Genomic DNA, 11,778 nt, shown 5'->3' on the forward strand with positions numbered 1-11,778 from the left:
ACCCAGCTGGGTGACGACGAGGGGTAAACCTGGAGCGAGGTGGGGCTTCGAGAGATTGGACCTCGGTGGGGCGGGCGTGTGGGGAGGGGTAAGAGTCGGTCAGAGAAGGTGCCTTACGCCCTTTGAGTTGGGTCCGTCCCCCCACCCCGAGGCTGCCTGACGTTTAGTAGGTGCTTCTTGAATGAACGAAGGAAGGAACGAATCCTCAAGGAGATCCCCAAGTGGAGGACAGAAAAGCCTGTGGTGGCCACCTTTTGGAAGGGAAGAGGAGAGAGAAAAGTTTAAAAGGGAAATTAGGGCTGGATTGTGAAGGGTCTTTTATTATGCATTTCTTTTTAAAAATTATTTATTTATTATTTTTGGCTGCGTTGGGTCTTGGTTGCTGCGCGCGGGCTTTCTCTAGTTGGGGCGAGCGCGGGCTACTCTTGATTGTGGTGCGCGGGCTTATTGCGGTGGCTCCTCTTGCTGTGGAGCATGGGTTCTAGGCGCACGGGCTTCAGTAGTTGTGGCTTGGGGGCTCTAGAGCGCAGGCTCAGTAGTTGTGGCGCACGGGCTTAGTTGCTCCACGGCATGTGGGATCTTCCCGGACCAGGGCTCAAGCCCATGTCCCCTGCATTGGCAGGTGGATTCTTTTTTTTTTTTTTTTTTTTTTTTTTTGTGGTACGCGGGCCTCTCACCGTTGTGGCCTCTCCCATTGAGGAGCACAGGCTCCGGACGTGCAGGCTCAGCGGCCATGGCTCACGGGCCCAGCCGCTCCGCGGCATGTGGGATCCTCCCAGACCGGGGCACGAACCCATGTCTCCTGCATCGGCAGGTGGATTCTTAACCACTGCGCCACCAGGGAAGCCCGTGGAGGGTCTTTTAAATCATGACAGGGTGTGCAGACCTTGTCTTCCAAGAGCAGGAGATATCAGACATCTTTTAAGCTGGGGAGTGACACAATGTTCTTTTTATAATGGACTACAGGAGGGTAAGGCCCGAGGTAGGAAGACTGGTTGGGTTTGGTCACTCCTGAGCTAAACCCTAGGCCTATGCTGTCCAGCATGGTAGCCAGTGGCCACAAGTGCCCACTGAGCACTTGGAGTGTGGTTAGTCCACAATCACAAGTACACACTGGATTTCAAAGACTTAGTATGAAAAAAATAATGTAATATATCTCAATAATTTGTTTGGTACTAATTACATGATGACATAATATTTTGAATATATAGGGCTAAGTAAAATCTATTATTAAAATTAACTTCACCTGTTTTTATTTTTTTTGATGGGACTAGAAGAAATATATATGTATATACACTCACACACACACATATCCATATGGCTCATAGTATGTTTCTATTGGATAGTGCTGCTGTAGAATGAGGTGGTAAGAAAGCAATACTAAAGATCTCAAAACTATCCTCCCAGAAAACTACGGAATCATCAAATGTTAGCTCTGGCCAGGTACTTTATAGGTCATCCAGGACAATAGTTATCTCCATCTTATTAAAAAACAAAACCAACCAACCAACCAACAAAAAACAAAGGCCCAGAGAGGAACGGGGGTTTGCTTAAGGTCACACAGCTGTGAAACGCCTGAGGCAGGACCAGGACGCAGTCTTGCCTCCGTTCCAGGCCAGCCCTGTTCTCACCACACAAGAAAACAAAGTGGCCCATCCCCCTCCCTTGGGTGGGACTGTTTTGAAAAGGTTTGTTTTGTTCCTTATCAGACCTGCCTGTTTGGTTAGAGCAGAGTTTCTAGGGAAGGGGCCTGCTTAGAAAACTCCACACTCAAAATGACCTGAGCGAGAGGGCTGCCAAGGGAAGCTGAGGGGAGTCTGAGGACTGCAGGGGAGCCAGAGGGCGGGGCCGTGGATATGGGAAGAATACTAGCCTGGGCCTGAGGCTGCCACCACATAACTCTTGAGTCCTGGACCAGACTGAAGAGCTATTTCCTTCTCTGGGCCTTTTTTTCAGCATCTTTGTTTCAGCGTCTGTCAGATGAGGGGGGTGTGTTTGAACATCTCTGAGGACCCTCAGCATTGACATTTTACGTCTTTTTTTTTTTTTGCGGTATGCGGGCCTTTTCCTGTTGTGGCCTCTCCCGTTGCGGAGCACAGGCTCCGGACGTGCAGGCTCAGCGGCCATGGCTCACGGGCCCAGCTGCTCTGCGGCATGTGGGATCTTCCCAGACCGGGGCACGAACCCGTCTCCCCTGCATCGGTAGGCGGACTCTCAACCACTGCGCCACCAGGGAAGCCCCATTTTATGTCTTTGACAAACTGCTGAATTCTGTTTCCTGCCCAGACATTTCACCTATGGTGATTTCTGCCTCTTTACGGAGCAGGGACTCATTCATAGGAAGCCTTGTAATCAAGTATCAGCTCCTACGGGCAGGGACCATGGGTTTACTCTCACTCTTTTTTTTTTAATTAATTTTTTTTTAATTAATTTATTTTATTTTATTTAGTTTTAGCTGTGTTGGGTCTTTGTTGCTGTGCACGGGCCTTCTCTAGTTGCGGCGAGCGGGGGATACTCTTCGTTGTGGTGCACAGGCTTCTCATTGCGGTGGCTTTTCTTGTTGTGGAACATGGGCTCTAGGCACACAGGCTTCAATAGTCGTGGCACACAGGCTTAGTTGCTCTGCAGCATGTGGGATCTTCCCGGACCAGGGCTCGAACCTATGTCCACTGCATTGGCAGGAGGATTCTTAACCACTGTGCCACCAGGGAAGCCCTACTCTCACTCTTGACAAAGGCCACTTGGAATACTTTTGGGTGCTTCTACTAAGAGCCGAACTTACTTATTTCTGTCTTCCCTTCGAGCAAGGGAAGGTCAAAAGAAAGAAAACAGAGAGAGCCAAGGATAGTTTAAGGAGGACATGGCGGGTAGGACAGTTTCCATCCCATCTTGCTCTACTTGACCCGTAGACAGGGAGGGGCAAGGGTCCCATCTTATCAGTTGAAGGAAGTGGAATTTCTCTGAGTAGCAAGCAGGCACACAGGCCCAGTCCTTGCAGTATGAAATGCTCTGTGAGGTTAACAAATAATATCAGGGGAAATTAAGAACAGCCCTAAGTGGGCACTGGCCCTCCCTAGAGTCCATCTCAACAAGACTGTGCCGAGCTGGACCAGGGTGGGGAAGCAGTGCTGGGAGAGGGTCCTGGGAGTGGCTGCCTGGGGAGGATGGAGCAGGGGCCACAAGAGGAGAAAGGCTTCCAGAATCAGGGAGGAATCACACTCCAGTGGAAGCCAGGGAGTGTAGGGGAGGCAGTGAGAGAGAAGTGAGCCGGTGTGTTTGTTTGTTTGAATCCATTCCTAATGTTATCTGATGCTGAAAGTGCTCCTGGTTCACCACTGGGACTCCTTCCTATTAGCTGGTGTGTCCTGTTGCCAACCCCCCAGTGGTCTTTGCAGGCTACTGTGCTTTCTTGTACAATAAGGGATTCTGGGCTCCTCTTCTATACTTACCGCCCCAGATGTAGATGCAGCCTTTCTTCATGGAGCTGTGGTTTCCATTCCAGACACATCTGTAGCATCACTGCCTGGTGGACTCTGTGAGTGCCTCCGTGGCCCTTGTCCATCCTGATCCTGGCTGGCCGTCTGTCTCCTCATACTATCTCTCTCCTATTTCATTTTTGGATGGCCCTGCTTGCAAACCCGAGCTGATGGCTGACTGACACACACCTTCATGCCATGTCTCCGGGCCCCCCAGCATTCAGCCCTTTTGTATACTCGTGACTCTTAGCGCTGCTTTGCCTCCGATAAACTCAACGGCAAGGCTACTTCTTACGCTAAGAGCTCTTTCTTTTCAACGATCCTCTGTTATCCTCTAGTCAGTGGAGAATCTCCCTGTTTTCTTTTGTATACTTTTTTTTTTTTTTGCCACACCGTGTGGCATGCAGGATCTTAGTTCCCCAACCAGGGATCCAACTCGTGCCCCCTGCAGTGGAAGCGCAGGGTCTTAACCACTGGACTGCCACAGAAGTCCTGCCTATTTTCTTTAACGTCTTTTTTTTTTTGGTACCTTTGGACCTCCTTCACCCATTTCTCCTAATCCCCACCCCCTGCCTCTGACACCACCAATCTGTACTCTCTGTATCTGTGAGCTTGTTTGTTTGTTTGTTTTTAAACAGCTCTTTTGTAAATGGTTGAATCTCCATCTGGGGCAGGAAGGTTAGGAATCACTTGTCGTATAAGAGGGCACAAGAGCCTCTAAAGAACACGGGGCCATGGTGACAGGACACATGAGCTGATGTGAAGGATTTCCAATGATGAATTTAATGTTTTAGTGTAGTTTCGGGCTTAGAGTTTGCAAAAAAAAGTTTTAATGGCTCAGAGCAGGGTCTACAGTCTTTACCTGGACTTCAAGAACAGATTGTTGGGCTTAATTCCTTGGGAATCGTCATCTTCCCACTGTGGAAACAATGCAAGGGTGCTGGAGAGAGTGGGTGTGTTGACCTCTAGGCAGGGCGGTTTGCCTGGGGGGCCCTCCTACGGATGACCCTGGTGTGTCCACCTGAGATGGGGCCTCACAGGCGTAGAAGGTATTGTGTGTTGGCCGGGAGAGCAGAACAGGTGAGAGCCTTTGGTGGCAACTGAGGAAGAGTGGCACTGCGGTCACCAGGGGCCAGCAGGAGGCCAGATCCTTGGCCCTAACCAGCCTTCAGGGACGTGTTGGTCAGGGTCACTTAAGTCAGGTAATTTGAGGAGAGTTAATAAAGGGATGAACTACAAAGTTGAGGGCAGGAGGTTGGAAAACCAAAAGGGAAATCGTGGTGCCTGGGGCCGGAATTGGGCCTGAAGGAGTGAGGAAGGTGTTTACTGGAATCCAGAGAGAGAGAGACAGAGAGACAGAGAGAGGTAGAGAGGGAGAGGCCTCACAGGAGCTGTCACCTGCCATCCTGGCTGGGCACAGGGAAAGAGCTGGAAGGTAGAAACTCACCCTCTCTGGCCTCCTGCCCTTGGCTCTGCTTCCAGGCTCCTTGATGGTCCAGTCCAGCCAGAAGACAGAGGACAAGGGAGCCCATTGATGCTGCCCTGTGGGCCAACTTCCTGGGGCACCAAGCAGGGGCAACAGAAGATTCCAGCACAGCAAGTAGAGGGGAAATTGGGAGGGGTGTGTGTGGAGTAGCCCAGAGCGAATCCAGGTCCTGAGCAAGTGCGTGAGTTTGTGTGTGTATATGTGTGTTGAGCCTCACAATGCACTCTTCTTGCTTTGGGGTGAGAGCGGTGACCTGTGTCCCCAGTCCCCTTGAAACAGGAGGGAAGGGGGCAGGGCACAACCTTTAAAAGAATAACAGAGCTCGAGGACATGGCATAAACTGATTAGAACCAAATAGGTCCAAGCCTTGAGCCTCAGTGTATGCTCACTGTAACACATCAGCAAGCTAAATGACATACCCACAGGTGCCATGACATTTCCAAGGCTGACCATAAAGGTCAAAAAGTGGGCTGTGGCCCAATTTCTGGAAATCCCCGCCCCTTCCCCAAAATAGCTGGAACACTCCTCCCACTCATTGGCCTATGAAATTACTCACTCCTATAAAAGCTGACAACCCCATACCCTGGGGCCACTCTCATCTTCTGAGATGGCCCACACTCTGTGGAGTGTGTTTCTCTCTAAATAAATCCACTCCTCACATATCACTTTGTCTCTCACTGAATTCTTTCTGCAATGAGACATCAAGAACCTGAGCTTCATTAAGTCCTGAGACCAGGTGTGTGACCTCAGTTGAAAGAACATGGGTTCAAGTCCCAATCTGCACGGTTTCACCCTTATGTTCAAGATCCTCAGTCCCCAAATGTTCTCCCCCACCCCCAAATATCTCCTCCACTCACAGGTTGATGCCTGAAATCCCGTTTTTAAAAAGCTTTCTGTCCTGAGCTCAAGGTTCCGCTAACTGTAAAGTGACCTTCACATTCATGACACCACAAGCAAGGAGGAAAGGAAACGGACACTTCCTGTGTTCTTGCTCTGTGCCTGACCTGCATGTGAGGGGTCTGACATTGACAAGACTGATAAATGGCCCCAGGACCTTGTAGGACAAGTATAACAAGTATTCCTAATTCACACATGGGGCTTGGGGGGGTAGGGGGTTAGCCTGCCCATGCCACAGCCCACATTTAGATTTTTTTTTTTTTTTGCGGTACGCGGGCCTCTCACTGCTGTGGCCTCTCCCGCTGCGGAGCACAGGCTCCGGACGCACAGGCTCAGCGGCCATGGCTCACGGGCCCAGCTGCTCCGCGGCATGTGGGATCTTCCCGGACCGGGGCACGCGAACCCGCGTCCCCTGCATCGGCAGGCGGACTCTCAACCACTGCGCCACCAGGGAAGCCCAACACATTTAGACATTTTTATAACCTGCTTGGTCCAAAGCCCATACATTCCATCACCACCCCTGTGATTCCCAAACCTCAGGTGCTTCAGATGAGCTGAGAAGCTTGTGAAATAGGTGGGATCTTTAACTGGGAGCTCGTCTTGATGTGAGGAGAGGGGGAAGCCGTCCCAAAGCACAGAAAGGATACAGTGGAGGCAAGGGTGGTGTCCACCACCACAGACTGGGCGGCGTAAACAACAGACACTGATTTCTCAGTTCCGGAGGCTTGCGAGTCCAAGATCAAGGTGCTGGCAGGTGTGGTTCCTGGTGAGACCCCTCTTCCTGGTTTGCAGACAGTGCCTTCTCAGTCCTCACACGGTGGTGGGGAGAGAGAACTCTGGTCACTCCTCACTTTTTATAAGGACACCAGTCCCATGATGGGAGGGGAGCCCACCCTCAGGACCCCATCTAAACCTAACTCTAACTTCCCAAAAGCCCCCCTCTCTAAATACCATCCCAGGACCTCCCTGGTGGTCCAGTAGTTAAGATTCTGCACTCCACCACAGGGGGCGCAGGTTTGATCCCTGGTTGGGCAACTAAGATGCCACAGTGTGGCCAAAAAAATAAAAAATAAAAAATAAAACCCCCAACCATCCCATTGCGGGGGTAACCACCATACATGCATGAATCTGGGGCTAGACACAAACATTCATTCCATAGCAGAAGGAACCTTGAAGATTTTTGCCAAGGGTGGGTCCACCCCGCCCCTCTGAGTGCTGACCGTGCCTTCCTTCAGCTCCCCAGGAAGGGCTGCAATGCAACTCCCTCTCTTTCCCCTCCCCTGACTCCAACTGAACCCCAACTTTCAGTCTCCAGCCTCACTGGATCCCACAGAAAGCAGTGCCTTCAGTAGCGACATCTGTGAACTCAAAGATGATGACACAGTGTTAATTCCACGGGTTTTGTAAAGAAAACGTCCCGGGTTCACAATCCACTTACGATCTATGTAACCTTTGCCAATCACTCTGAAATGCAATTTTCTCATCTGTAAAATGGAGGTAACACTATCTACCTGGGTTAAAATGTGTAGCACAACCTTTGGGACCTGGTGGGTTTCCAGTGAGTGTAAAGAACTGTCTAGAAGCCCGCCTCCTGATTTCCCGGCCTGGGCTTCTGCCTGTGACTCTCCATTTCCTTTATTCGAGGCGCAAAATGTGACATTTATTAAGCGTCCCAGGGCTGGGGACCTTGCACTGCCCATAGATGGCTGGCCATCCTGAACTCGGGGTCAGTGGGTTGGCTTGTGCACACGAGAAAACGTTCAGACGAATAAAAAGGAAAGGAAGACATAAGGGGTGATGGGAGGGGGTGGCGGGGTTTACTCTTCTGAAGCCACCCCAGAGCGTGGGAAGCGCTAGGGGAACCCCAAGAGCCTCCCCGCCTTTGTTCCCCAGCCTCTTGGCTGCTGGGCTGGCGCGCCCTCTAGTGGTCCTCCCGCTGCAAACATTTCTTTTTAATTAGATCAGTCTGTCCTTGAGGCCACTCAGCAAATTTTTACTGAGAGACTTCTTTGCCGGGGAATATTCAAGGCATTGGAGATATACCAGTAAACAAAACAAAAGAAACCCCTGCAGTGTTCTTTCTCTAAACTAACTCTATAGCCGGTTAGTAACTTCCATCTGGATCCCTGAAGCCTGTTATTTGTTCCTTCTTTTGTATTGCCAAAGGTGAGTTTTTTAAAACTAGCATGCATAGACCACCAAGTAAAATGAAACCAGAGCATCGTGTAATATTGGTGCAAATTTGAGGAGTGAGGTTTTTAGCTCAATTTTAAGTGACTTGTCATATCATAGTGCTTTTTCCTTTGTTATAGATTATGATTCTGCTTTTCCCCTGCTCTTTATGTTTGTTTATGAGTGTATTTACAAAGAGAGGTTCCTCTAGATCTGCACTATCCACATGACTATTTAAATTAAATTAATTACAATTTAATAAGATTAAAAATGTAGTTTCTTACTTGCACTACAAGTGGGGCTTGTACTACAAGGTGGGGCTCCTGGTAGTTTGCGGGGGGCCGCGTTGGCGCTGACCGGCCACTGGCTCCTGGGCGCCACTGGTTGCGAGCTGTGGACCTCGGTGGGCGTGCTGTGTGTGACCGCCAGCATGGAAACCCTGTGCGCCCTGGCGGTGGACCGCTACCTGGCCGTGACCGACCCCCTGCGCTACGGCGCGCTGGTCACCAAACGCCGAACCCGGGCAGCAGTGGTCCCGCTGTGGGTCGTGTCCGCCGCGGTGTCGTTTGCGCCCATCATGAGCAAATGGTGGCACGTCGGGGCCGACGCCGAGGCGCAGCGTTGCCACTCCAATCCGCGCCGCTGCGCCTTTGCCTCCAACATGCCCTACGCGCCGCTCTCCTCCTCCGTCTCCTTCTACCTTCCGCTCCCGGTGATGCTCTTCGTCTACGCGCGAGTTTTCGCGGTGGCTACGCGCCAGCTGCGATTGCTGCGCCGGGAGCCGGGCCGCTTCCCGCCAGAGGAGTCTCCGCGGGCTCCGTCTTGCTCCCTGTGCCCCGCCCCGGCGGGGCCGTGCGCCTGGCCCGCAGGGGTGCCCTCCTACGGCCGGCGACCGGCGCGCCTTCTGCCTCTGCGGGAACACCGCGCCCTGCTCCCCTTGGGGCTCATCATGGGAACCTTCACTCTCTGCTGGTTGCCCTTCTTTGTAGTCAACGTGCTGCGCGGGGGCCCCTCTCTAGTGCCCGGCCCGGCTTTCCTTGCCCTTAACTGGCTAGGCTGTGCCAACTCTGCCTTCAACCCGCTCATCCACTGCCGCAGCCCTGACTTTCGCGGCGCCTTCCGCCGCCTGCTGGGCCGCTGCCGGCCCGAGGAGCACCTCGCCGCTGCCTCCCCGCCCCTGCGGCCCTGACCAGCCCCGCAGAACCCAGGCAGCGCCCACCGCTCGACTGGTAGGTAGCCGAGGCGAAGGGGTTGGCGGCTCGGGATCAGGAAGCATTCGGTATCTCCTTCGGTCAATTTTTTTTTTTTTTTTTTTTTTTTTTGCGGTAAGCGGGCCTCTCACTGTTGTGGCCTTTCTCGTTGCGGAGCACAGGCTCCAGACGCGCAGGCTCAGCGGCCATGGCTCACGGGCCCAGCCGCTCCGCGGCATGTGGGATCTTCCCGGACCGGGGCACGAACCCGTGTCCCCTGCATCGGCAAGCAGACTCTCAACCACTGCGCCACCAGGGAAGCCCCTTCGGTCAGTTTTTTGAGCTTGGGGTTCGGTAGGAGAAGATGGGGCTGGGGTCTCTGCATCGAGGGAAGGGGGACACGGAGTAGGGAACCAAAGTGGAACCCAGGGCCCTTTCTTTTCCCGCATCCCAACCCATCCTGCCCTGGGGTTGAGGCAAAGGAGGGCGGGCCGGTTGTTCTCCACCCCAGAAGCAAGGGCGTGCCCGGGAGGGGGGTGGTCCCGCTGTGCCCGAGGGCCCCCCTCGCCTGGTCAGCTCTAGTTTTGGTGTTCTAGCTCAGTTTCTTTGCCCAGATTTCTTGCCACCTCTTGGGCTGGCTTTGACTAGAAGACTAGAGGTCCCCCAAAGCCCTCGGGCTCAGCTTTGGTTTCTTTGAAAGGTTTGATAGCTATGAAGGTGAGAATCCACTTCTGGGATGAAGGCTGGACAGGCTCAGGAACGCGTGGGTGCGAATTCTTCCCGGGTAGGAACCGGGCCGGGTTGAAGTTGGGTTGGGCTTTGTGGCAGGGTGGGTCCCCGAGGCTTTTGTGTAACTGCACGCGCCCCTCAAGGTCCCTGACCTTCACCCATTTCCCTCTAGAGCTCCTGTTCCCACCCTCTGCCCCGTCACCCCAAGATACCTCATCTCCATTTTTTTCAGGGCTTCCTGGGGACTTTCTTAGGCCTTGAAGAAACAACTCCATTGATCCAGAACCCTTGGAGAGCCTCTGGCCTGTTCGGAATGAGCCCTGTGGAGTTTCCCAGCTGGAAAACTCTGCCCTCCCGAACCTGACCACTGGGCCATGAGAGGGGGAGGGGGTCTGGCTTGGGAGCTGGAATCCTTACCAAGTGGGTTTTCACCATTCTCTCTCTCTCTCTCTCTTTCCTTCCGAGAGATGTTTTCTAAACCCCACCCCTGAACTTCACCTCTACCTCAGCAGCTTGAGTATCTGGCTGCCCTTGCAGCAGCCGGGCTGGCTTTGGCTGGGCACCCATCCCCTTGCTCACTTGTGTGCTGTGTGCTTACGGCAGAGAGCACCCTCGTTCTATTCCTTCTGCCACCCAGACGCTGATGAACCAGTCAGTGTACTGGAGGCCCTGGCGACCCAGGCTGAGAAGAAGCAGCTAGAAAAGGTCAAGGTTTGGGGTTTGGTTCCTGGTTCCCTCAGTACAGCCCTCTAAGCTCCAGCCTCCCTCACTTTAGACACAGGATGGCTCTGATCTACCTCACAGCAGGGTCAGAAGGACTTCTTTAGAGTTTTGGGGGGCTCCTGGGTTCGTGGGAAGGTGAACCATTAGAATGGATTCCTTCTTTTCCTTTTAAAATCAAATTAATAAATATTACTGAATGCAGTGTATCCATAGCCCTCTTTTCTCTCCATTTGTTTTCTTTGCATAATCCACTTTCTCCCTTCTTAGAGCTGGCTTTTGACCGAGGCAATAAATTTGGACTAATCCTTGCCCCTTTCTTCTTAATCCTCATGAAACGAAAAATGAAGTCTGTTTGGGTGAAGGAGATAGAGTTTGAGCCTTTGACATTCCTGTCTCCCCACCCTTTCCAAAATTCCTGGAAGCCATTCTGCCCACGGGACTGAGCAGTGTGTCCACAGGAGGATGGGGCTGCTGTGCCTGGGATCAGGGCATAGGGAACTCTCGTGCTATAAGCCGGTGGTGGATTCAGGAACCAGTTTTGCTTGGGGCTGTACGTGTGTGTGTCTGGACACGCAGACCATTGTTTGTGTTGGACAGATGTCTTGGGTTATAAATATATTCTGACATTTCCCATCCTTTCCATAACCTCTACCTTCCCACTCCCTTTCCTGGGAGGCAGGAATCTATATTATCCTCTTGAAGTTAAACTGGAGTCACAAGTTTGAGCTCATTGATAATTTTTTTCCCTTATTTCAATTTTTATGAACTTTATCAGGCAGTTTCCTATGGAAAGAAAATTGCTATGGAAATCCCCGGGTCATTTTGTGGGTTCTTATTTAAACTCCATGAGCAGAGACCATTGTACTGGCTGATTTACAGGATAGCCAGTAAATCATCAAAAGTTTAACGTGCTGGATGACTGCAGCATACAATGCATTGGCTAAGTTCAGGGGCTCCAGGGATATACAACTCTGATCTGCCCTGAGGATAAGCTCGGTGGATTTCCACATATGGGTGTTCCCTGTGAATTGGACCTGGCCTCAGCTGCTTTCTTTTGTCCAGGAGTCCAGGTTTTATTTCTTAGGATGTTTGCATACCAAAGATG

The 11,778-nt window shown here is 52.0% G+C and overlaps 1 protein-coding gene across 1 annotated transcript; it reads left to right on the forward strand.

The window, feature by feature from the left end:
* Nucleotides 1-7,561: 7,561 nt before the first annotated feature.
* Nucleotides 7,562-9,264, forward strand: ADRB3 (adrenoceptor beta 3; the record flags this gene model as incomplete). Its single annotated transcript, XM_081220787.1, is given in 4 exon segments — nt 7,562-7,585; nt 8,328-8,361; nt 8,364-9,205; nt 9,208-9,264. Coding segments are annotated over 4 exon segments (957 nt in total).
* Between the last annotated feature and the right edge of the window lie 2,514 nt (nt 9,265-11,778).

The sequence above is a fragment of the Mesoplodon bidens genome (genome assembly GCF_964165515.1).
Source record: "Mesoplodon bidens genome assembly, chromosome: 20".
NCBI lineage: Eukaryota > Metazoa > Chordata > Mammalia > Artiodactyla > Ziphiidae > Mesoplodon > Mesoplodon bidens.